The sequence below is a fragment of the Panicum virgatum genome, chromosome 7N, assembly GCF_016808335.1.
Source record: "Panicum virgatum strain AP13 chromosome 7N, P.virgatum_v5, whole genome shotgun sequence".
NCBI classification, from domain to species: Eukaryota; Viridiplantae; Streptophyta; class Magnoliopsida; order Poales; family Poaceae; genus Panicum; species Panicum virgatum.
The window spans coordinates 10,224,200-10,250,908 of NC_053151.1; the positions used below are offsets into that span (position 1 = coordinate 10,224,200).

The 26,709-nt window shown below is 45.5% G+C and overlaps 2 protein-coding genes across 2 annotated transcripts; one reads left to right on the plus strand and one right to left on the minus strand.

The window, feature by feature from the left end:
• Positions 1-6,908: 6,908 nt before the first annotated feature.
• Positions 6,909-10,240, minus strand: LOC120680925 (spidroin-2-like). Its single transcript, XM_039962500.1, has 2 exons — positions 9,767-10,240; positions 6,909-6,941 (listed from the first exon to the last, which is right to left on the minus strand). The coding sequence occupies exons 1-2, from the start codon at positions 10,238-10,240 to the stop codon at positions 6,909-6,911; spliced, it is 507 nt and encodes a 168-aa protein (XP_039818434.1).
• Positions 10,241-15,291: 5,051 nt separating this feature from the next.
• Positions 15,292-19,504, plus strand: LOC120682670 (tyrosine--tRNA ligase 1, cytoplasmic-like). The gene is made up of 13 exons (XM_039964649.1): positions 15,292-15,307; positions 15,412-15,488; positions 16,314-16,419; positions 16,619-16,687; positions 16,910-17,104; positions 17,235-17,518; positions 17,636-17,732; positions 17,852-17,957; positions 18,059-18,141; positions 18,353-18,498; positions 18,629-18,734; positions 18,861-18,920; positions 19,084-19,504. Exons 2-13 carry the CDS (start codon positions 15,481-15,483, stop codon positions 19,102-19,104), a joined length of 1,281 nt encoding a protein of 426 aa, XP_039820583.1. The 5' UTR covers positions 15,292-15,307; positions 15,412-15,480; the 3' UTR covers positions 19,105-19,504.
• The last annotated feature ends 7,205 nt before the right edge of the window (positions 19,505-26,709 follow it).

Consider the following 26,709-nt stretch of genomic DNA (forward strand, 5'->3'; position numbering starts at 1 on the left):
GTCGCTCACAAGCTACTGCTGACTACTCTCTCCGTCTCAGCATATAAAACACGCACGTAAATCAAGATTCAAATTTTAAAATGTTTGACCTACTAATAATCTTGTATAATAAAATTTTTATCTTACAAAAATAATATCATTGAATTTATGTTAAAAAAATATTTTCATATGACTATAATTTTGTTGTTATAAGAATTATTTTCTACGAGATATTAAGAATCAAATGTTAGTATTGGTGACCGTGTCAAGTTTGACTATGCATTATATCTTGATACCCAGGGAGTACGGAGTACTGACTGCTCCACTACTTCCCTCGGCCCTTTCTCTCTCTCGTGCGATTATTACGGTATTACCCTCCAATGGGTTATTACGGTATTACCCAGTGAGCTGACACGTGAACACGTCGAGCAAGAACAAGCATTTATATTAAAAAAATTACCACTCATTTGGCATTTATATATATATATATATACTATCAATAGTTAAATTATAAAAATATGCAGAGTATGTGTGATGAACAGACTCACCAGCACATGTACCGATGTTTTGTTATGTCAAAAAAAAGCAACAGCAGGTAGATTTTACTTGCCGCATGATAACATCTTGCACTAGTGCTACGTGCATATATATATATATATATATATATATATATATATATATATGGTAGAAGAAAAAAAAAGGCGACAACTTACCGTGGGTTGGATCTTGACGTCGTAGGGTGGTCCATCGATCGACGGCGGCGACGCTGCAGTCGTGCGTACGTACGTCGGCGTTGATCGATCCGCCGGCGTCGTGGTAGAGGATCCTTGTTTTTTTTTATAATAGCGGCGGCCCTGACCGATGATACAAAGTCCGAGTTCTATCAGGCTCCAGACCCGGCCGATCACCAAATTAAATCGCGAAAGGTTTCGAAATATATACCGTATTCAAGTACGTTTAATTTACGTATGCAGCATAAAGAATATTCTCCAACAGCCCCCCTAGTAGTTACAACAAGAAGGTAAGAAAAATAATATTGATGTTGCATGTATTATTGCAATACCAATTTGTCACTATATTGCAACGTGAAAACGATACAATCTCGACATTTGAGATGATCTACCCGCAGCATCAAAATCCAAAAAAAAAAGAGATTTACTCCTTGTCAACCGATTGAGATCTGGTTTACCTGTCAATCAACGTGCTCCATCGTTGGATCGGTGGCGGACGAATGTGATCACCCTGTGTGTAAATGATCTGTTCGGGTCTGTCGTTGTGTGCTTTGTATGCCCGGTTACATGATATTGGGCCCGTCGTGCGTCCGGTTACTTGTTAACGGGTCTTGTGTGAGTGAGTGCGAGATTCGCTCCTGACTGTGTGTGTGAGTCGATCAATTGCTTCACTAGTCAGAGTGGTTCTCGTTCCATTTCTCCCTTGAAACCTTCATTTCTGTTCGATTCGCCTCCTCCGCCGGGTGCTGAAAAGCGAAGCAAAGCCGCCGGCGTCGATCTGTTCGATTCGCCTCCTCCGTCAGGTTCTCCGCCACCACAAAGGAGGGGAATCGACGGGATTGACGTCCAATAGGGCCGTGTGGTCTAGTAGTTTAGTAGCTGTTAGGGTTGTCAATCTGCTAGTTAGGAGATCGAGCAGCCATTCCTAGGGTATGGTGTCCTGGCGGTGATGATGAGGCGGCGGCACGACATATCCTCCACCTGGCCACTGGCAGGTATGTGGTTTGGATCTGACGGAGCTGGATTTCGCAGTTTTCATTAGGTGCTGTAACCGAGTTATTCAGTTCATGCTTCGACTTCCTGTATGAGTTCGATTTTGGAGTAATACCTGAATAGCAGCGGGACTGGTAGGCTCGTGCTCGATTGTTTGGGTTTTCTATCTAGTTTATTTGATTTTGAGGCACATCATATGAGTTAGGAGATGATAGAAAATGCTTTAAATCTATGTGGTGATTATATTTCAATTTCTTTTGTGTTCTAGCTGTAGGTATAAGGGTCTAAGTCAGGCCTTCAGGCTCTGCATTTTCAATGGCGACGGAGAAAGGAGTGATATAATGATGCTACAATCTGGTACGAGTGATGTTTTATTCTTGATAAATTTTGATATGAAAGGACATCATATTTAATTAGTTGATGCTCCACTGTATAGATTCTTAGTACTTCCCCCTCGTTAGATTGCATATGTTGTGCTTCCTTTTCTAGTATATAATGATGCTACCATGTGACGCCTTTTCACAATGCTGACCAATAGTCTCGATTTCGTTGGACCTTTTTTCGCTAGGTATACTGCATGTTTTATCTACAGTAATAATATTATCCCTCCGATCTTCCTGTTGTGCGAGTTGTGCTGTGTGCCTGTGCCCATCTAATACCGGAGCAATTTATGTGTCAAGGAGATGGAGGAAGGCTGACCACATTTTTCAGTTTGGTCTCTTTACTTTTGTAGGATTGCTTTATGATTATCTGACTTTTCTTGGGAACGAAGAAGCTAGGAAGATTGTAAAGACCCACATGCAAGTTTTCTTGTGTGGAATTATAAAGTTTTTATAACTGCAAAATTCATAAATTAATTACTAGTTTCATCTTTTTTTGTTGGATGCTTCCTTCTTCGGTTTCAAGATTCAGATCTGGTCTGTTAAAATAATAGCTCTAGTTTTTCGGATCTTGTCTGTTAAAATAATAGCTCTATTTTTTTTTTGTGTCGAGGCTGTTACTTGTGGAGTCTAACGCTCCATCTGATAGCATAATCCAATATAAATATCAGACTACTTTTGTGCCTATCTTTTTTCGACAACAGATACAATGTTGAGATATCCATATAATTTGTAGCTGGTCTTGTCTGCTCCTCTATTGGACTGTCTACTACATCTCTGTGTGGTCCTATTCAACTAATTTACTCCCAAAGTTTTTAATGTTCTACCTGGAAGGAATGCATGCCACAAAGGTAAAAGCTTTGTTACATTAATACACAACTAATTTTACTATATTAGCATTTGTGCAATTTTAGAATAAGATTCCTGTAATTTTTAGGTAAACAGGAATAGTCATTGCCTTGAATTTTGTATGCTACTACTTCTATAGATATTTTATTCACTAAAATATAGGTACTCCCGTGATATAAATTCACTACTTTTTAGAAGATGCTAGTTATAGGTTACATCTGATTTCTGCTAAAATTGTTAATCTCATTGATGTCATCGCCTTCGCTTGCATCATGAGTTATATTTATTTGTTACCACTTTTGTATTTTCTTGATGGAAATTTTGTAAGCTTAACATTCTTTTTACCTTTTTAGTGAATGTTTCCTCTTTCTCTATGCATGTTTAAAGTACACCATATTAGATTTCATAGATAAGGTACTTGTGGAAAACAGTATCTTGACTACGGGGATTAGATGTTCTGTAGGCTGAGCTTAGCATCTTGCAAAGATGAAACTACTTATTTTCCGTTGGTGCTGCACTGCTGCTGCTGTTAGAATTCGTACACTTAGGCATTCTTCATGCAGGGAGTTTGAAAAGATTAGTGAGAGGATGTCTGATTCTGTGGTTGGGGCAATGCGGGCGATTGTAGAAATTAATAGAGTCAGGTGCTAACTTAGCTTACATAAACTATCTATTTTCTATATCTTGTGAAAATGGTGATGTTCCCTTTTGTTTTAGGATCATCGATTTTAAAAAGTATGGGAGACATTCCTTTCTTTGTATCTTTCTAATTTGTCTAGTTGAAACTTTTGCTCTTGATCATACTACATTCTAGGCATCGTCGCATCCTTTAACCCATTGTGATTTATCAAAACAAACTAGAAAATATTTTTGAAATCATGATGTAAATATTTGTTTTCAGATTTATTTAATTGAAAAGCACATTTGTACAACAACTTGGAGATGTAGCTTTTTGTTAAATATTTGTCCATATTAGTCCAAGCTGCATTTTGGCCTCATTTTTGTATTTTTTGTGTCAATCATCATATTTAATTTTTTCCCTGCTGTTGATCTATACTTTTCTTGAACTTGCAACTGAGGAATTGCGTAGGGAAAGGGTGTGACTAAACTGATGATCAACTTCAACTTTGTGTTCTTTCATTTTCCTCTTTACAGGGGATGTAGCCTTAGAGTTGTTTTTATCAGTTTTGGGGTGAATTTTGTGTACCTATCTCCGACCTTTCGTTTCATTGTTGCTTTTAGATGCCTTTTTTTGGGGATTTATTGAATTCCAGCTTTAACAGCAAGAAGTTAAAACTGAGAAATAAAGATTGTGGTATTTCTCAGTTTTAACTTCTGTATTTCTTAGTTTTAACACACTGATGCTCAATTTTTTAGGTGTACAGAATTTTTAATATGTTTTATGGTGGCATGTTAGGGTTCAATTGTGGGAGTCGTTGGTCATTTTGAGGGTATCTTAGTAGCGTGTCATTTTTTTGTTGGTCTACCGTAATATTTGGGGAATCATATTGGCATACTAAATTTTCCGTACCAGGAAATTTATAATGTGATTATACATTTCTTACATCTTGCATGTATCTTATCTTAAAATTTTAACATGTCAACACTACAAGTTATTATAAACTATCTCGCTGGTTTTCTTTTTAAATATGCTTGATAACACAATATCAAATTTTTATTACAAAATATTCTTTTCTGAACTTACTAATGGAGAGAATGATTAGTGTATTCCTCCAACCCTAGATGGGTGGGTATATATAGATCCTATACATGGGCCACTAGATGGGCCTCTATACACATGGGCTCAATATACTTCAACACCCCCCCGCAGTCTGAACTACCGGCGCAGCGGTGTTCAAGACTGGACAACAAGAAAGCCAACACCCCCCGCAGTCTGAACTACCGACGCAGCGGTGTTCAAGACTGGACAAGATGAGAGTACAAGTAGAGCACAAAAGGGCTAATACCCCCCCCCCCCCCCGCAACCACAACTAGCCACCGGCTACGTTGAGGCTGGATCGAAACTCCGAGAAGGTCGACGAGGGCAGCCCCTTCGTGAAGATGTCAGCAAACTGGGAGGTAGTCGGTACTTGGAGTACCCGAACATCGCCGATGGCGACTTTGTCGCGCACGAAGTGTAGGTCGATCTCCACGTGCTTCGTCCGCTGATGCTGGACGGGGTTGGTGGAGAGATACACGGTGCTGACGTTGTCGCAGTAGACGAGCGTGCTCTTGGCGAGCGGGCTGTGGAGCTCCGCCAAGAGCTGTCGCAGCCAGGACACCTCCGCCACGCCGTTAGCGACAGCCCGGTACTCCGCCTCGGCACTGGAGCGGGAGACAACCGGCTGCCGCTTGGACGACCAGGAGACCAGGTTGCCGCCCAGGAAGACGGCGTAGCCGGAGGTGGAGCGACGAGTGTCCGGGCAGCCAGCCCAGTCAGCGTCGGTGTAGACCACCAGCTCAGCAGAGGACGAGCGGTGAAGTACCAGGCCGAGGTCCACAGTGCCACGGACATACCGGAGGAGACGCTTCAGCGAAGCAAGGTGTGACTCCCGGGGATCATGCATGTGGAGACAGACCTGCTGAACAGCGTAGGTGATGTCCGGCCTGGTGAAGGTTAGGTACTGCAAAGCGCCGGCCAGACTCCGGTAGGCTGTAGGGTCAGCCACCGGATCACCCAGATCAGCAGACAGCTTCGCCTGAGTGTCGACTGGAGTGGAGCAGGGCTTGCAATCAGTCATCCCTGCCCGCTCCAGAATATCGAGGGCGTACTGCCGCTGGTGCAGAAGGAGACCAGACGGGCGAGGCTCAACAGTAACGCCCAAGAAGTGGTGGAGCTGACCAAGATCCTTCATAGCGAACTCCTGCTGCAGAGAGGAGATGATACTCTGAAGCAACTGCTGACTGGAAGCTGTGAGCACAATGTCATCGACATATAGCAGCAGATATGCCGTCTCATCCCCACGGCGGTAGATGAAGAGACGTGTCAGACTTGGCCTCGGTGAACCTCAGTGTCAGCAAGAACGTGGCGAACCGAGAGTACCAAGCCCGTGGAGCCTGCTTCAGTCCATAGAGAGACTTGTTGAGCCGGCAGACCATATCCGGACGACTCGAGTCCACAAATCCCGCAGGCTGAGAGCAGTAAACAGTCTCTGACAAGGTGCCGTGAAGAAATGCATTCTTCACGTCCAGGTGGTGCACAGGCCAAGTGCGCGAGAGCGCAAGTGAGAGGACCGTGCGCACCGTAGCGGGCTTCACGACCGGGCTGAAAGTCTCATCATAGTCCACACCAGGCCGCTGAGTGAACCCCCGGAGAACCCAGCGAGCCTTGTAGCGCTCCAGTGTGCCGTCAGCCCGACGCTTATGCGTCCAAATCCACTTGCCAGTCACCACATTGCAACCAGACGGACGCGGCACGAGGTCCCACGTCTGGTTGGCAAGAAGAGCCGCGTACTCCTCTTCCATCGCGCGACGCCAGTGAGGATCCGCCAAGGCGTCGCGGACAGAGGAGGGTACTGGAGAGACCCGCGGCTCTCCCTCGGTGGCGGAGAGAGTCGCGGCTTGGGACGCCATCCGCCGAGTCACCATGGGATGGATATGTCGAGGATCCCGATGGATGACCGGCGGGTGGTACACCTCCGGCTCTGCTCGAGAGGGAGCCGGAGGAGGCGGCGACGGCGACGGCTCCGGTGTCGGCGTCGCAGGAGCCTCCGTAGCAGGAGGCGGGGTAGGTGTCGACCGGAACGACGCCGGTACACCTGCACCGGCTCAGCGTACCGCTGCGACGCCGGGTTCGGCGCCGGACGACGCCGGTACACCTGCATCGGCTGAGCGTATCGCTCAGGTGCAGGGGAAGGCACCGGGGCCGTGCGTGGCGCAGCAGAAGACACCGGGTCCATGCGCGGCACGACCGGAGGTCCGAGGGCCGCGCGTGGCGTGACCGCGGGCACCGGGGCCGCGCTCGGCGGAGCAGAGATCACCGGAAGTGGTGCCGGTGCGCCGGGAAAACCTACAGGAAAAGGACAGACAGGTAACGGTGGCTGAACCACCGGGTCAGGCGGAAACAGAGACGCCAACTCGGGATCAGAAGAAGGTGTGGAGGAGGTGGAGTAGGGGAAATCCGACTCGTTGAAGACGACGTGTCGGGAGATCAGAACGCGGCGAGAGGTGAGGTCAAAGCATCGGTACCCCTTGTGGTCAGGGGAGTACCCGAGGAACACACAACGAGTCGAGCGGGGCGCCAGCTTGTGAGAAGCGGTGGCGGATGTGTTAGGGTAACACGCACACCCGAAGACCCGAAGGTGGTCGTAGCGAGGAGGGGTACCGAAAAGAGCGTGGTGTGGAGTGGGAGCTGGGGAAGCAGTGGACGGAAGGCGGTTGAGCAGGTAGGTGGCGGTGTGGAGGCTCTCAGCCCAGAAGCGCGGGGGAGAGAAGCCTGGATCAGAAGGGTGCGCACGACGTCGTTCGTCGTGCGAATCATCCGCTCAGCCTTGCCGTTCTGAGGAGAGGTATACGGACAAGACATACGCGGCTGAACACCCCGAGACAGGAAGAAAGATCGGGAGGTGGAGTTATCGAACTCCCGCCCGTTGTCACACTGGACGGCCTTAACGGTGAGGCCGAACTGAGTGGACACCCAGGCAAAGAAGTGGAGGAGGGTGGGGAAGGTCTCAGACTTGGCGCGCAAAGGGAAAGTCCAAGAGTAATGAGAAAAATCATCAACAATGACCAGGTAATATCTATAGCCAGACATGCTGAGTACAGGAGATGTCCACAGGTCACAGTGAATAAGATCAAAAGCATGTGCAGCATGCGAAGAAGAAAAAGAAAACGGAAGTCTAACATGACGACCTAACTGGCACGCATGACAGAGGTGCTCAGCAGGAGCCCTAGTACATGGAACATCGGTACTACGGCGTAGCTGAGCCAAAACGTCGCGGCCGGGGTGACCAAGCCGGCGGTGCCAGGTGGTGGAAGAAGGCGTCACGGCAAAAGCAGAAGACGAAGAAGTCGAAGGCGAGGTAGCGGAAGCAGGAAGTCGAAGAGTGTAAAGGGGCCCCGGGCTGTCACATCGGAGGAGCGGACGCCGGGAAGCCGAATCCTTCACAGTAAGACCAGAGGAGTCAAATTCGATAGAACATGAGTTGTCAGCAGTAAACTGGCGAATAGAAAGAAGGTTGTGAACCATTTGAGGAGCGACAAGAACATTGGGAAGACGAGGAGCAGAACCCACGGCGGTGACAGGAAGGCAAGACCCATCACCAACCATGATAGAAGAAGGACAAGAGGGGTGTGGGGGTCGGATAGAAGAGAGGATACCAGCATCGGGAGTGGTGTGGAACGAGGCGCCCGAGTCGGCGATCCACTCGGTGCTGGTCGGCAGCGTCAGTCCCATGGTGCTGAAGGACTGCGCAGAGCGGCCTGGTCCCACCCCCCAGGCCAGGTTGGCTGCTGGCAGGGCTGAACGGGCGGGGTCCAGGACGACGCGAAGAGTGGAGCAGCGCCAGTGAACATGGCCGCCGGCTGGAGCTGAGGACGGTGCCCCCCTCCCGGAGCCTGGAACGGCCACATCGAGATGCGCCCTGACCATGGGTTGCTGAAGGATGGCCAGGGCGTACCTCCAGCGGCAGGGGCAGGAGCGGGAGCCGGAGACGGAGGAGGCGGCGCGCCCCGACAGCCCCCACCGGTACCGGTGCTCCCAGAAGTTGGGCCACCAGTGCCGCCACCACCACCCCGTCGCCGGCGACGTCCACGGCCCCCCCTCCTCCGGTCTGCCCGGCGGTAGCAGCACCAAGGAGGGAGGTGGCAGAAGCAGCGGAGGAGGCCGGTGGAGTAGCAACGAGCGCGGCGGGGGTGGGCGAGGACGATCCGAGCGCGAGACCCCTGGTGATCTCCTCGAGGGCGAGGTCGTCCCGGACCTGCAGGAAGGTGGGGAAGGGCCGCTGGCGGGCGATCCAGCCCTTCATGTGGTCGTAGGTGCTGCTCAGTCCCCGTAGGACATTGAGCACCAAGACCCGATCGGACACCGGATCCCCGAGGTCGTGAAGAGCATCGGCCATGCTCTTCATCCGCCGGCAGTACTCACCGACTGAGAGGTCCCCCTGCACGAAGGTGCGGAAGGTGGCGTCGAGCTGGAGAGCGCGGTACTCGGCGTTGCCGAGGAACTGCCCCTCGAGCGCCACCCAGGCCTGCCGCGCGGTGCCGCCGTGTGTCCTGACGAGGTCCTGTAGATCCAGGGAGATGGTCCCGAAGATCCAGGACAGGGCGACGCTGTCGAGGCGCAGCCACGTCACGTCCCGCGTCTCGATCGGCGAGTCGGCGAGGACGTGGTCGTCGAGGGCGTAGCGGCGAAGGGTGAGGAGGACCTGGTCCCGCCAGCGGCCGTAGGAGGAGGACGCGGGGTCGAGGAGGACGGAGACCAGAGCCCTGATGTTCTGGACGCCGGCCGCCTGGAGGTGGAGCTGGGCGACCATGGGGTCAGTCGGGTCGTACCGAGCGCCAGATCCAGCGGGTGGGGCCAGGTGGGAGGAGGAGGTGCCGTGCTCGGGGTTGACGGGCTGGCCAGAGGAGACGCGAAGGAAGCGCTCCGCCTCGGCGACCCGGAGGGCGAGGGCGTCGGCCGTGGCGCGCTCACGCTCCCAGGCGAGGGCAGCCACGCGGACCCGCTCCTGGGCCGCCGAAGCTTCCGACTTGGCGGCGAGGAGAGCCGCAGCGAGAGCGGCGTCGGCCTGCTGTCCACGGAAGGCGGCGAGCGGCGAGCGGCGCATCCATGGGAGGCATCCCGAGCTCGGGCCACGTGGGAGTCGCGACGGCGGGCTGCTTGCCCGCGGCTACCGCAGCGCGATGCGCCTCAGTGGCGGCGGCGGCGGCAGCGTCGCTGGTCAGTGCCTGCTGCGGGGGACCTCCTGGCCCCGCGCTTGTAGCGGCAGTAGCAGCCGCAGGTTGCTGCAGGGCGGCTGCGGTGGCCACAGCGGGCCCTGGACCCTGCGCGAGCAGCTCGCCTTGCGCAGGCAGCTGCTGCAGGGGCTGCAGGGCGCCCACGGCGGCGGCGCCCGCAGCACCCGCGGCCCCTGCGACCCCCACGGCCCCCGCGACGTCCTGCGCTGGCGGGAGGATGGCCAGCGCGGCGGCCGGCGCGCGCCAGGCCGGAGAGCCCCAGGCGGCGGCGCCGGAGCCAGATCCGGTGCCCCCGGGGTCGCGCCCCCCGCGCCGGTAGCAGAGACGGCGGCGGCGGCTGCGGATGCAGGGGTCAGGGCGGTGGCGGTGGCTGCGGATGCAGGGGTCAGGGCGGCGGCGGTGGGGCGCCATGCGGCCGCAGAAGCAGGGGAGGAAGGAAGTGGGGGGAAGGAGGAAGGGGAGGAGAGGGATGGCGCCGGGAGGGGCGGCGCCGGCGGCCGGCGGCCGGCCATAGCGCCGGCGGCGGCTGCTGCAGCGCCCAGAACAGGGGCGGCGGCTGCAGGGGAGAAGAGAAGAGAGAGAAAACCCTAAGCTAATGATACCATAATGGAGAGAATGATTAGTGTATTCCTCCAACCCTAGATGGGTGGGTATATATAGATCCTATACATGGGCCACTAGATGGGCCTCTATACACATGGGCTCAATATACTTCAACACTTACAATATGTGCGAGATAAGTTCTCAATATATTTTTTTTGGATCTTTAAGTGTTATCATGAAATTTGAGGGATTAATTCAGAATTTGCTTCAAACTTATACCAGACACATACAGTTAGGAATTTTTTGTCAAAACCTTTTGTCCATGAGCCTGTTTTGTTTTATGCCCAGCCAGTGTGCTAAGCTAATATTGTGTGTTGGGGGCATCAATCAAGCATGCCACAAATTTCATGTTGGTATGCTACGGTGAACATACATTTTATCCTTGTTTGTAAAAGCAATTATTCCTATATATTCCTAGCTCGAGTACCAACGATCTTCCCTGAGTTTGCTAGTTGTCCTTAAAACTGCATTATGTGGACTTCTATTTTCTTTTTGGACATAGTGTCTGAAAATTTTATAGGTAGCGCATATTAGTATTGTAATGCTTACACTTTATTCATTTTAGTATACTTAAACTATAATTTTTCTTGTGTAGAAAATATCTGGTTACTATGTTTGAATTAAAAAATCTCTAACAATTAGTATTATAATTATATTACACTATAGCATAGCTGTTTAATTCTTTGTTATTTTGTTGTATTTTTTTCTAAACTATACATGAGTTCGCCAAATCATTTCTTCATTTGTTTCTTCTTTCAATGTGCTATATTGTAGTTATATATCTCCATGTTTTGTCAGTGGATTGCCTAGTTCGTCCTTCCTAATTTTGTGTATTATCTTGGGTACTCATTGTTTACCAAATTGGGTTTCCAATTATGTCCCTGATCTTCATGTATTGTTCTTGTCTAGATCAAGTAACTGCCAGAGCAATGCACTACCACATTCTGCATGATGAAATTCACCGCTTTTCTCCTTTGTGTAAGTACTATGCAGAGGCTCCAAAACTTCTCGCACAACTTCTGATTTGTGACTGGCTGACTGCACTTTCTTTGCTGAATTACAATTTTTAGACTTAAATTTCAGGTACTCAAGTATAGTTTTCCTCTTTCATCATATAATTGCATTTTTATTAAATGAAAAGAATAGTTTCATATATATATATATAAAGTATTGTTTGTTCAAGAAATGTTGCTTCTAATTCTGGCATATTTTTTCTTTACTAGCATTTGATTCATTGTTTGTCCACAAATTTTTTTGAGATGATTTTGTTATTGTTTGACGGTAGAAAAATTGTAAATTGTACCTTGTCATTTGTGTACTTAATTCCAGCCTTTTGTTTTTGATGGAAACACATGGTAGTTTGTTCCTGTTTTACCATTGAAAACATTGTAAATTGTATGTTTGTACCTTATCATTTGCACATTTAATTCTAATCTCCTTTTTGTATTGAAAGACTTGGTCATTTTGTTCGTTTTTTACCATAGGAAAAACTTTAAATTGTACATTGTCATTTGTTTATTTGGTCAATTTGTGTTATGTTTCCTGTAACTTGTCAGTTTGTGTTATGTGGGAAGGTAGGGAGGGAGGGAGAGAGATGATTATTGCAGTGATAGTATGACTATCATGTTCTTATGGCATCATTAGGTTTACTCTTTAATTTAGTCAATTTATAGGATGTACCAAAAGGGCTTGTGTTACCTATATATCAATCATACTATTATTTCTAGACTTTAATTATAGTTCATCCGAATTGATTTATAATGACCATATGTGTATAATTTTTTGTGTGTGGAGGCTTTGTTTTATGAAGTTTAATATTTAATCTGATGCGAAGATTTTTAGTAGCATAATCTTTGGTACTTGTGTTTGTGGAGGATCTATCATATTTGTAAACTAACTAAGGTGTCACAAGTTTAATACTTGATCTGATGCGAAGATTTTTAGTAGCATAATCTTTGGTACTTGTGTTTGTGGAGGATCTATCATCTACTTCCATTTGTCAATATGCTCTTATTTATTAATATAGTAGCAAACAAATTTTTTGACATTGTGTCTATCATTTTTTTACAAAGTAGATACAATGCTGACATATCCATATAATTTAGTAGCTACTTGTTGTCCTTGCCTCTATTGGATATTGCATATCTATGTGGTCATGGTCATCTAATTTACTCTGAAAGTTTTTAATATTCTTTGAAGAAGTACATTTCAAGGTTGGTTAAATCGTATATACAACTAACTGTACTACAACATTAGCATTTATGTAGTTTTTGAATAAGATTGATCTAACTTCTGTAGGTAGACATAAATAGTTATTGCTTAAATTTTCTATGCTGCTACTTCCATAAATTTTTCAACTACTGATATAGGTCCCCACTGAGATAAAATCATAACTTTGTCATTTTAAATATTAGTTATATATTTTTAAATAAATTAGCTTCTAGCTGATACATCATGTTGTGCTAAATTTGCTAATATCATTGATGTCATCAACCTCACTTGCATCTTTGAGTTATAATGTCTGTTCCCATTTTCAACCATAGTTGGACTATTCCTGATATTTTATGTTTGTCTTTTATATTGTTAAGTTCTTATATGCTATTTATTTTCAGGGTCACTGCGGAACATAATTTCATATCTGTATCTTTTTCCATGGAGATACGTGGGGTCTGCTTCACTTGCTGTTTTGGATCCATTTCATCTTGTTGTTTTGAGTTTTAAGTGCATCTTTGTTTGCTGATAGCTGCATCTAATGGATTTATTTCTATAATATATGCTACTTCCCAATATCCTCTACAATTAATTCTTGCAACTTTTTGTTTCCAAATGTTATCTGGGGTACGGTATGTGTTTGTTGTAGGTACTGGATAACAAATGTAGGAAAAAAAACACAATGAACACAGCTTGTGTGCATGTTGTGTGTTGTAGCTAGAAAATTGTGTGAAAAAAAGCTAACTGCTGGAAAATGGTCTAAGAAAAAAAAGTAGGTACCACACACATGCATTTTTGTCGTGAAATATTGTATCTGTTTGTGCTAAATGGTATAAAAAATTATTATGTTTGTGCTATATATGTTGTATCTGTGAAATCAGTACAATTTTTGCGAGAAAATTAATATTACTTTTGAACAGACAATTGGATGCTGTTTTTTCTCAAAATCTAAAAATTTATAACGCTAACAAACACGTAATGTAACCGGGCCTGTCTTAGGGCACAAAGCTTGCTACATCGTACAGCCTTAAACCGGCCCATAGCCGTACAAACTAAAACAGGTACTAAAAACACGCAATAGATCCATTACTGTTAACGGGCGCATGCGCTACAGAAGCGGACCCGTTTAGTAGAAACATGTGTAGAAAAAGAAGTGAGCAATCTGCGCTCCATTGCACATCCAATGGTTGGAATAAGTGATTGACGGATAAATTATTTTTCAGTCGATTGACATGGAGACACTCAAAAAGAAAACTAAGAAAACGTACTTCTAGCAAAAATCGCAATCCCCACGCCGCAACGTCTGACGTTAACCATTGCAACACCAGAAATCGAATATCAAAATCCTAGAGAAAGAGGCGAACGGAAACGAAAGGCAGAGAAGAGGAGAGCCGAACATTGCTCGGTTTTCTTGGTCCTTTAACGTCTCTCTCTCTGGCTCTCTTTTTTGAGCAAATTCAACTTCAACGTCTCTCTCTGACTCTCGCAAGAGCCATCCAATTCCAAACCAAACGTCTTGGGAGCCAAGAAACCCAGAGGAAACCACGGCTCAGCAGTCAGGCCACGCAAGGTCTCTAGGTTCCGATCCGTTGCAGCCAAGATACCCCGTTCGTGACCGTGTCGGACACGAAGCCCGCTCGTCTTCTGCGACTGCGAGCTTGGCCGCGCCAAATCATCTACTCCATCCTCCTCTCCTCCTACGCCTACTAGGTAGCAGTTCCTGAAGCTACGGCGGCGGCGCCGAGGTGATGACGACGCCGGAGGAGCGGCTGGCGACCCTGCGGGGCGCCGCCGACGAGTGCGACGGCGGCGGGGACGACGACGAGCTGCTGCGGCTGCTGCTGCTGGACGACGAGAACCCCCACCCCGTCTGCCTCGCCTGCTTCGAGCCCTCCGACGCCATGCCCGTCGCGCAGTGCGTTGGGACGGCGATCCGCGCGAGGGCGGCGGCGCGGGCCGGGTGCCGGGTGAGGATCGTGGTCGCCGACACGCTCGCGCTCCTCAGCGGCAAGATGGACGGCGGCGACTGGGCCCGGGTTAGGGACGCCGCCCGCCGGAACGTCGGGGAACTGGAGGCGGCGCTCAAGGCGCTCGGCGTCGGCGTCGGCGGCGGCGGCAGCGGCGAGGTGGAGTTCCTCTCGTCCTCCGACGAGATCCTCCGCCGCCGCGCCGCCGAGTACTGGGGCCCGCTCGTCATGGACGTCGCCCAGAAGTTCTCTGTCCAGAGGGTACTCTTGGGCCGGGACGAGACGAAGCTGACCGCCGGGCAGTTCTTGTCCACCATCATGCAGTGCGCCGACGTCTTCTTCTTCCAGGTTGATTGTTCATGCCTGTCCTCAACTCACACCACAAAAGGAGAAGCTATCATATATTTATATATAGTTCGATTTCGATCCTGTTGCAACTTACAGAATTGATTTTATAACTTTATATATGCTATATTTTAATTATTTCCTAGTTCATTCACTCAAGATTATGGCGTAACAATTTTTAGCTATAGGATTTTGATGTATACAATGTGCTCCAGCTCATCATCTCCTTAACTCCTTTGACGACAGGCAGACATATGCCACATGGCCATGGATCAACGTGAGATGAATCTTCTTGCGAGAGACTATTGCGATGCCAGCGGAAGGGATAAGAAGCCAGTCATTCTGTCATACAGTACGTGCTCTTTTTCAACAGGATATATGTACTGTCATATTTTTTTGCAGTTTGAAGATATAAGCAGGTTTCTGAAATTGTTTGCCCGTTAACGTTAACGACAGATATGCTACCTGATCTTAAGAAAGGCCAGAAGATAAACAACGATCAATCATCGGCTATATTCATGGGAGATGACAAGGTTCTTCTCATGATTCTTTTTTTTTTTGTTTAAGAACAGTCTCCATTACTTTCTTCTGACATTACGACCAATCGTCCACCTATGCTCTCTGATAAAAAAAAGTATGTGCTTGGTTAAGTTACTTTACATGCTTATTGGTAAGAACCTGCCATAAAAGTATTAACATGTATTAACTTTTTTAGAAAAGCTTGGATGCTCATTTTTAATATATATGCATGCTGTGTCTTCTAAGTGATGCTCATTTATGATCCTAATGGATATACACGTGATGCTCATTTTTATGTTAATGATTCACATAGTGTCTCTTCTTTTATGTTCACTTGGGTTTTTTCAAATGGTACCTGGGCATCACTAATCATTTGTAAATACTACATCTAAAAGATAACCTTTTTCTGTCAAAATTCTATTATACATGTCGCTATAAGTAAGTGCAAAATCTCATTTTTCCCTATGGTAACAAACTCCGTATGAACTTGATTATTACAGTCCAAAGTGAATAACAAGATAAAAACGGCTTTCTGCCCCCCTGCAATAGTTGATGGAAATCCATGCTTGGAGTACATAAAGTGCATCATTTTCCCTTGGTTTGGAAGGTTTGATGTGCTTCGGGCAGAAGCTAATGGTGGTAACAAGTAAGATTTAAAGCAAACTTGCATTTTTTTTCTGTTTTTAGGTGGGCCATTACTACAAGTGTCAGTTAGCTAATTAGTTCTACCACAATCTTTATGATATGCAAGATTAACACATAATATGCAGCATTAACTTTGTAAGATGCCAAGACTTAGTTCTGGTTCTAGTTTCTAACATTTTTTTCCTCTTAAACAGAACCTACAACCAAATGCAAGACGTGTTCGTGGATTATTGTGATGGTGCTCTGCATCCTGCTGATGTGAAGAATAATCTTTCAAAAGCAATAAATGAGATATTGCAGGTAAAGCAACGCACCCCCCCCCCCCATCCTTAACTAATATGACTGAAAAATTATTGCACTTCTCCCCAACCTTTTTAAACGGGAATAGGCAGATTTTCTCAAATTGGCACTTTCCTGAACTTTTATATTCAGTTATGTTCAGTATATGTTCACTTTTATCCATCAACACTTCTATGACCTTGCAATTTCTATTTTCCAGGCAGTTCGTGATCAAAAGCTTCACTTCAAAAGCAACAATGATGCTGAAGTTCTGGTTGATACCGTTAAGGTACATGCTCCTTTCAAAATATAAATAAATGACAATTACTTCCATTATTGTAAACAAAAACTTTTTTGGACAGTACACATGAGAGCTGCGTATTTTTGCATTATGTAGAAAAAGAATTTGTTCACAATGCAAATGACTTCTATTCACCACCCATGCTTTCATTCAACATCCTTCAGGCCACCCAGCTGTTCAAAAGAAACCTGACCTGTGTTTTGTGTCCAGTCCACCCAGTTGTCCTCGACTGAGAATCTGCCTAGCAGTATGCCCATGATGACAGCGGAGGAGCGGTTCAAAATCCTGCAGGGCATTGCAGAGGAGTGCACTGAGGAGGCCGAGCTGAGATGGCTGCTGCAGGAGAAGCCCAATCCAATCTGCTATGATGGATTTGAGCCTTCTGGCCGCATGCACATTGCACAGGTTAGGCACGACAAATAATCCATATGTCTTCTCAGACCTCAGTCAATTTACTCTTGGAAGATTTCTCTCTTTATTGATTTTATATTCCTATGTACAATGGAAATTATGAATTCTCGTCTTTTGTTTCCAGGGTGTTGGGAAGGCGATAAGTATTAACAAGATGCTCAAAGCTAGATGCAGAGTGAAAATCTGGATAGCCGACTGGTTTGCGATGCTCAATAACAAGATGGGAGGGGATTTGAACAAAATCAGAACTGTTGGCAGCTACATGATTGAGATTTGGAAAGTACTTGGCATGAACGTGGACGGGGTCGAATTCCTATGGGCCTCAGAAGAAATCGAGAAGCGTGGAGATGAGTACTGGTCACTTGTGATGGACATCAGCCAGAAAAGAAATTTCAAGAGGATAGTCAGGTACACCTATTCTCATCTGCAGTTCGTTTTCCTTCAGATGTCATGAACAGACATAGGATATGGTTATGCTCCTAGTTTTTTTTTTGTGCAACTAACTTTTCCTTAAATACTGCACAGGTGCTCCCAAATCATGGGTCGAAGAGATACTGATGCCCTGACTGCTGCACAGATTATGTATCCCCTCATGCAGTGTGCTGATATATTCTTCCTCAAGGTTAGTATGCACTCAGCAACCTAGCTGGTACAGCTAATGTGAATTAACACTATGCTAGGTTTCTGGTACGCCGTTCTTTTTTGGTAACACTATACCAAATTATTCCTTTCCTTCTCCAGGTAGACATATGTCAGATGGGCATGGATCAAAGAAAGGTGAACGTGCTTGCCAGAGAATATTGCAACGCCATTAGAAGAAATAATAAGCCCATTATACTGTCACACCGTATCCTTCATATGTGATTATTACAGATTTATGTTGCTATATTCGTCCAAAATTAATGTTAATTAGGTTTGTAAAATTGTTTCTGTTAACAGCAATTATAGATATCCTACCAGGTATTAAAGAAGGTCAGCAGAAAATGTCAAAGAGCGATCCATCCTCGGCCATTTTTATGGAAGACGATGAGGTTTTTATCATGATGCATACTTTTTTTATAAAAAAAATTTGACAGCCTTGCTTATTTCAACACTGTGACCACTTTCAGTGGTCTATTAGTCAGTTATAATGTATCAAAGGGTTCTCTTGCAAAATAATAAAAGTTTAGAATCTATTAATCAATGCTTAATAATGCCCTTCTTTTCCTGTGCCCATAATCCTGATCAACCTGTTTATTGCAGTCTCAGGTGAACTCCAAGATAGCACAGGCTTTCTGTCCGCAGAAAATTACTGAAGGAAATCCATGCTTGGAGTACATCAAGTACATCGTTTTCCCTTGGTTCGAAAGGTTTGATCTGCTTCACAAGGACGCTGACGGTGGTAGCAAGTAATATTCCACTAAACACTTTTCCAGTTAATCAATCTACACATACATGAGAGGATGGAATGTACAGCACATCATACACAACACAAACTGAATTTTGTTTCCAGTTGTAACATTTGCTGCTGTTAAACAGGACCTACAACAGAATAGAAGAACTCTTTGAAGATTATGCTAGTGGTGCTCTGCACCCTGATGATGTTAAGCCTGCTCTTGCAAAAGCAATAAACCAGATACTACAGGTAAACCCCTCCTCTCTCCCCTGCTGTTTGGTAACTGTTTTCAGTTCTGTTCACAAAGTGTATGTTCATTTATACTAAAAAAAATTATGCTTACGCAACCATACCAATTTCTTTGATTTCCCCCAGCCTGTTCGTGACCACTTCAGCAACAATCCTGACGCCAAAGTTCTGCTTGAGACAGTAAAGGTACATTCTTTTCCAAACGAAAAAATCGTCAGGCACATTGTGACTGTAATTTCAATCTCATTCATCCTCGTACTGAGTGCTTCGTGATCTGAAGTTTAGCGCTGAGCACGCACATGATCTGAATTTTAGTACTGATCGCATTGCTGTTGCTCCCTCTCTGCAGGCGTACAGAGTAACGAATTGATCTGAAGCGCAGGGTGGTGCAGCTGCGCTTGATCATATCACCACGGACCTCGGACGCGGTAGCGTATGATCAGCTGCGTCCACACGTAGAATGAGTGGATTATAGATTGCAAGCTTGTTTAGTGCAGAATCTCGTTTTAGTCACGAAGTAACTAAATCCCCATGGTTAGCATAACCTGTGATGTGAATATGTTGATCTCTGTCCCGGCTTTCGCGCGCGCAGTGGTCCAAAATTCAAAACGCATCGTGTGGGCCGTCCCCTCATCCTGGACTAGTACTGGGCTGAGCAAACTCCTCTTGACGGGCCAGCAGGCCGCCCAGATCCACTCACTTATCGTGTCTTGTAAGCCCAGCGAATACTTACTTTTTCACATGTTAGCCTGAATTTGTTGTTTTCTTGATAAGCGTATGTTCATTTATACCAACAAAAATTTACTCTCTCCGTTCTTAAATATATGATGTTTAGAACAAAGAAATTAGTTCATTTTGAACTAATTTTTTTGTCCTAAACGTCATATATTTATGAACTACGCAAAGATAGTTATGAAATTCTCTTTTTCGAATCTGGTCGTGATCACTTCAGTACCTAGCAATCCTGGCGCCCAAGTTCTGCTTGATAGATACTGTAACTGTGCATTCTTTTTTCCCCCTAAATTCTAAACCAACAGCACGAGAGTAACCTTTTTGGAAAGAGAGAAACGGACGAGTCTTCGACAGACGCGAGTCATCCACAGCTACCTCATGGAAAAAATTAGGGACGAGGCGTCGGCCTGGATCGTAGCAGGGGCGAAAGAGCTAGCGCTTCTTTTATCGCAAGAGTAACCTTTTCGTTCCTATGACGTTGCGGCACGGCCGCTTTTCTATACTCTTTTCTCTATCAATAAAATAGGCACACTCTCGTGCTCGTGCCCGTTCGTTCAAAAAAAAAACCACCAGCACAAAATCGTTGGCAAGGATTTTAGTTGCTACCTAAGCTACGATCACTCTTTCCCCGGCATGCCTTGTAACTCCGCAGGATTTTCACCCTTCGCGCAGCCTCAGTGTGCATACCATGGGGACTTCAGTGTAGATCACTGTGTTAGAAATGATTTAGGCTGACACGTCGAAATTAGCGTGTTGGAGGATTAATTTGCATCCGCCGACGCTTATCCAACCCGCAAGTGCTCTTCAATGCTAGCGGGTGGTGTAACGCACCCGTCAACAAAGAGTTTTCTCCAAATTTCTTTTTTTTTTCTCCCCGGAAAGCCTTGGTCCAGGCAGATGTCGGTGCAGCGCACGCCGTCAACTCGCACGGCAAAGCCGTCGCCCTTTGCTCAGCTCTGCTGCGCGCGCACACACAGAGCATGCACACGTGCGAGAGATGTGATCTGTGTGTAAGGGCCGTCGATCACCAGCTCCATGACTAAAGCCTAGTTTGGATCCTAAAAATTAATAAAATCAATCGTATCGAATGTTTGATACTAATTAAGAGTGTTAAACATAGGTTAATTAAAAGATCAATTGCATAAATGAAGACTAATTGCGAGATGAATTTATTAAATCCAATTAATCAATGATTGGACAATATAGTGCTACAGTAAACATGTTCCAATAATAGATTTATTAGGCTTAATATAGATTCGTCTCACAAATTAGACACATATTCTGCAATTAGTTTTATAATTACCTCATTTCTAATCTTTTTATTTAGTATTCGAACATCCGATGCGCCAAGTACTAAACTTTAGCCCAATATAATGATCCAAACACCCCCAAGTGATGGGTCACATTCGTTCATAGTTTTTGGTACATATCTAGGTATGTTGCAAAAACTATATATTAGAAAAAAGTCAAAACTACCTACAATTTGGAACGGAGTTAGTGCATCATAGCATCATAAAAAATGGATATATACACACATTCCGGATCACAGTTATTCTAGTCCCTTGTTAGTCCTAAACTAGTATTTCCATTTCCTTAATTAACAGTCAGATTAGTCTTTAGTCCTAGAAATTCATATCCCTCCCATTAGGATAATGAAAAAAATTATTGTGATTCATCAGATTATGCAATAATAATTATGCTTTTGTGTTTCCAATATCTTTAGACTCTGAATTAGTCGACCTGCTTAGCTGGCTAGTCCTAAAATTATATGTATTCTCCTGCATATGCATGTGTCCGTTTACCTTTGTATTCAGAAACAATATCTTTAGGCATGTGTGGCTTCATGATCCGTCTGAACCATTTGTTAATTGTGTTTTATGCTAATTGTGATCGAAAAGTTAAATGTACGATTACTACACACAAACGTGGCAGGTGGGTAGCACTTTGGGTACATCATCTCTCTGGTTGTTCATTTAGGTACGTGCGGTAACTTGGCGGGTACGTGGGTGCATTGCTAGTTTTAGGAACACAACAAACTAATTATATATGGGTGTGTACACTACTAAGGTATGTACATCATCTTTTTTTATATAGATTCTCAAATCCCTAGTCTAGCTACGACTTACTTTGAACCATTGCGCATCTCTTCACATAATCTCTGCACATTTATCTTAACGAAGGAATGTTTTTTTCTTGAGGTATGCTCCATATTCTTATGCAAAAGTGTGCCATTTCTGTGTCGGTCCCGAATTATCTTGTCTGCTGTGGTGACCACCGCGCTCGGTTATTTGAACCGGGACTAAAGAAGTATCTTTATTTAGTCTCAATCTCAAAAGATCAATACATGTTGCTCTTTGTACCAACCGGGACCATATGTTATTTTTCTACAAGTTGCCTGAAGTTTCTTAATTGGCACCAAAATATTTTTGACACGGAAAAGACTTGCTAAAATTAGGATTAGCACAGTAACATACATTTGGAGTTTCACCGTCGTTATTCATATCAAGTCGTGACACATGCGAATATGCATGGAATGAAGAGACCAGGGGAGACATAGAGAATACTCCCTCCGGTTCAGTATTAGAAGTCGTTTTGGATAAGATTTGAGTCAAACATTGGAAATATAAATCATAATTAACTTTTAAGTCTTTGAGTTTGGAAATGTGAAAATCATATAAATAGATTTGTATTGAAAATTACTTTCATAAAAATATACATATATAACTTTTCAATAAATATTTTTATAGAAAAGAGAAGTCAAAGTTGTGCTTTGATGATCGTGTCGCTGTTCTAAACGACTTCTGATACCGAACCGGAGGGAGTACACCACATAATACACTGAACTGGGGCAGACCAATGAACAATAATCCAACATGCAACAAAGAGAAGCTACAAATCATGGCGAGAAGTGTGGCCGGCGGCCCGCAGGAACTAATGAACACGGCGGCGGCCGCCGGCGATCATATCGGCGGGTACTAGAGGCCGCCGCAGCATCTGCAGCGGATGGATCCGTCGGTGGCCTCGGAGCACGAGCCGCCCGGGGCGCCGGAACCCACGCAGAAGCTGGCGCAGTCGAGGATATCCGCCGAGTGGGCGCTCGGCGAGCCGGCGCTGCCGTTGTTCGGGCACAGGAGCGCCTCTGCAAGCAGCACACGTACGATGTATATATACATGAATACTTAGCGTGCGAGACCGTATATGTATGTATGTACACAGTATATATACGTACGATCGGTGGGATGCATGCATATACCTGGTGTGGCCACAAGCAGGCCATCGAGGAGGAGGAGGACGACAAGGCCGGTGGCGGCAGCAGACGACTTGTTCTTGTGCGGGAGCGCCATGGATATCTCGATCGATGTAGTATCAGCGATCGATGATGGACGACGACTACCAAGCTAGTAGATATGAGGAAGATGATGGATATGGCGGCGTGCCTGCCTCTATATATAGACAATTATGAACAGCATACACACGGCACTCAGCTACTAGCTAGTCCTAAACTACTGTATTTGCATTTCCTTTTGGCACTCAGCTGATGTCGTCAATTATGGGTCCTAAAAACTCTTTAGCTGACCAATCCAATTAGTGTATACTCCATCCGTTCCAAATTACAGTTTGTTTGACTTTTTTTCCCGCAAATTTAACCACTCTTCTTATTCAAAAAATTATCAAAATATCATTTTTTGCTGTGGCTTGCTTTATTAATTAAATTTTTTCAAAAATAATTTAAATTTGACTATGTTTGCACAAATTTTTCGAATAAGACAAGCGGTCAAACTTGGAGTTGAAAAGTCCAAACGGCCTCTAATTTTTTTTTTGGGGGGGGGGGGGGGGGGTTTCAAAAGCTAACGGCGTGTTTGGTTTTAGGATTTACTCCGTTAATTTTTCACCTCTTTTTGTCTCCATTGGAAGGAAAAGGAATCGCCCAAACTCAACAAATGCAAACAACTACACTGGGCTGGTGGGTGGGTGGACTTCACGGAGCAAAGTCGGCCGGTTTTGTTTGAAGCCATATCATCATCTGGGCTGGAAATCCTCTTCCTAAACCATACTGGGCTGAACAAAGGCATGAGCCCAGATTCAGCAGCATCTGGGTCGCTTCTCCATGAATTGGGCCTGATGGAACCGTACATCAGGCCTTTTTTTGGCAAGCAGGGGCTGCACGGCCACTAGTCCAGCCCATTAGTCTCCTTATCTCTGCGGTTGTACTACAATGGGCTCAAATATAATCTGGGTAGATAATGGGCTGGACTATAACTATACTAATTAATCTCAAACAAAAAACTATACTAATGGGCTGGTTGTATCTTGAAAAAAAACGAATATTTTTTGCGGTGGACTGTCGCTAGCTAGCGGGACAGACGGCTCGGCACAAGAGCTCCATGTAAAACCTCGGCACAAGAGCTCCATGTAAAACCCAGCAATTTTTATCTTTGTTTAATATTAAAGCATGTAAAGCTTCTACCCATATTTTCATCTGTCAACACTAGAATCGAAGAAAACCCACGTGAACTAGCCTATAGAGCACAAAACCACAGAAGAAACGTTCCGCCTGAACCTGCGTGCAGTCGAGAAAACCGACACCCAACCCTTTGAACCGGGAAACCGACCAGCTAAACAATTAAAATAAACCGTGCACGAGGAAATAACAAGTAAAATATAAGGGTGGGCTGGGGCTATTCGAACCCCTATCTTCAGATACTACAGGTAAGCCTGATTATCAAATTTTATTTTCTTATTTTTTTCATAATAAAGCGTATGATCATTTTGATACTAAAATAAAATTATGTTTATGCAACCATACCGACCGACTTCTCTTTTTTCCCCCAGCCTATTCGTGACCACTTGAACAACAACCCTGACGCCAAACTCCTCCTCGAGACTGTAAAGGTACATTTTTTTTTTCTGAAACAAGAAACCTCCAGGCACATTGTGACTTTTGTGAGGCTGCAAAATTCCAATCTTCACATTCACCCTTATACCGAGTGCTTTGTGATCTGAATTCAGTTTAGCACTGAGCACACACAAACATGATCTCAAATTTATTACGGACTGCATCACGAGTTTCATCACTCACCGCTTCCATTACTCCTCTCAGGCGTACAGGGTAACAAATGGATCCGAAGCGCAGGATGCAGCGGCACTCGATCAGATAACCAGGTTGGGCATCGACTGCAGTAGCATATGAGTTGCGCGTTTCATGTAGAATCTTCGTTTCCAGTTGCAAATTAAACCGAAATCCTCATACGGTTAGCAGTAATATATCCTCATGGCCATCTCCGGCACAAAGTCGTATTTGTCCCGGCACGTGTCACGGTATCTCGCTGATTCAAAATTCAAAAACGTGTCACGTGGGCTGGACTGAAAAGCGCGGCTAACAGGCCAACTGTGATCGGTAAGGCCCGATCCACAAGAGCAAGGCCAATGGACCGCATGGGTTTGTCTCAAATTAGAAAAAAAAGAAAAACTAGGTAGAACGGCGGATGTGAGCAAAGTTATTGGGCCGGAGTGGAAGTGCATGAAACCATACAATATGGGCCTGTTGGAATACTCTGCTCCTAAACTCTACTGGGCTGAGCAAAGACCTAAGCGCTCGCTTTCTTCGTAATTTGTGGCCCGGTGTCGTCGTCCGTCGTTCGCCAACCTGGGCTGCACCGTCCTGGGCCACTCGGCAAGCCAACCTAAAATAAGAAGAAGAAAAAAAAAATCTCTGAGTCAGAATGCTATACATACACACACTATTTGTTAGCTGAAATAGAAGGCTCAGCAAAAGTGGTGGAAGGCCTGCAATAATTTCCAAAAGGAGGGTGGGGTGCCACCTTTTCGGTCCACCACGCCATGGTTGCCCACACGGGAAGGAAGAAGCAACTGTTCCAGGATGGGAAGGATACTTTGCCCAGTTTTGCAAGCCATCCAAATCCAAAGGCCAACAGTAAAAACTGCAAGCACAAGCAACCATCAACCTGGGAAAGAAGAAGATAGAGATTAGAGCCAGCCTGAAAGGATCCCACATGCAGCTAGGTAGTGTGGTGTAATGTAAAGTTGCTGGGCCAAGAATTTCAGAGGTAGCAAGGCTGTCATACTTACAAATTACTAGTCAGAAATAATCATATATTATCTCCACAGCTAATCACTAGGGCTCTGGAGAGTTCCAAGGCAAGGGCCAGGCACCATTCTCTAAATAAAAAAGGAGAATGCGCAGATCATGACCTAATCATGCATGCATACCCTGTTATTGCCTTTTCCTATCCTATTCCTAAACCCTGATCCAGATTCCAGTAGCATGGATCCCAAGGGCACGTGCTCAGGAGAGAGAGGAGAGACGCAACAGGATGCAGTAAACAAATCAAGGTAATTAGCCACTCCAAATCACATACTAGTGGTGACATTGCCAGTTTTACACTTTTACTACTACTGGCAGGTAAACATGGGCATGTAGTTTCTTTTTTACCGAGCAAACATAGCATCAGATCCCCAAGAGAGAGCAAAACACAAAAATACTTTTTGTTTTCACTGCAGAAGCTAGGCTGCACAAGCAGAAGGCGTGCGTGATCTGAAGTGTGGCCACATCACTGTGCAAGGCTCTTGTGTGGCTTTGATTCCAAGCCAAGCCAGCCTGCACCTGCAGCTAGCTTTGCTGCACACAGCACTGTCGAGAACTGTCACCGCGCACATCGAGTAGAGAGATGAACTGCATGCATGTTCAGACTGATCAAACCAACCAACCCTACACAAAACACAAGCTATGCAGGAATCCAGTGACCGCCCAGCGACCTCTCATGGGAGGGCTGCAAACTGTTGCGAGCTTGTCCCTGACGTGTCGCTCTCCCTCCAATCAAATCCGCCCATTTTCTTTCACCCTGTGGTATGGTAGCCTGCATATTTTTACTGCACTGATGGTAAGTGGTAACTGATGAGCAGAGTTGGAACTCTGCCTGAACCCTGAAAAGAATACTTGATCTTTTTTTAAAAAAAGATAGCAGGAGCACTGCTCTGTCATATAAGAAGAAGAAGTAATTGTACATCACGCGTCGAAGCGAACACCACCATCACAAAAGACAACGCACACAAACAATGCACACAACAAAATGCTACACCACCACAACCTCGGAGAGAAGCCGAAAGAAAGTCACTGCGAACTGCGTCGTCGTCACCAACGATGTGTCACGCCAAAAGCTGCAACTTGCTGTAAGCCACAGCGACAAACCGAACTCCTCCATCATGGGGTTGTCATCCTCTT

Coding starts and splice junctions, on each gene's coding strand:
- LOC120680925 (XM_039962500.1), bottom strand. CDS start 10,240: ATGGCGCCCCACCGCCGCCGCCCTGACCCCTGCATCCGCAGCCACCGC. Junction 6,942..9,766: donor CTGAGGCGCATCGCGCTGCG/GTAGCCGCGGGC, acceptor CTTTTCCTGTAG/GTTTTCCCGGCGCACCGGCA.
- LOC120682670 (XM_039964649.1), top strand. Junction 16,688..16,909: donor TTCTGGTTGATACCGTTAAG/GTACATGCTCCT, acceptor TTTTGTGTCCAG/TCCACCCAGTTGTCCTCGAC. Junction 18,735..18,860: donor CAATAAACCAGATACTACAG/GTAAACCCCTCC, acceptor GATTTCCCCCAG/CCTGTTCGTGACCACTTCAG.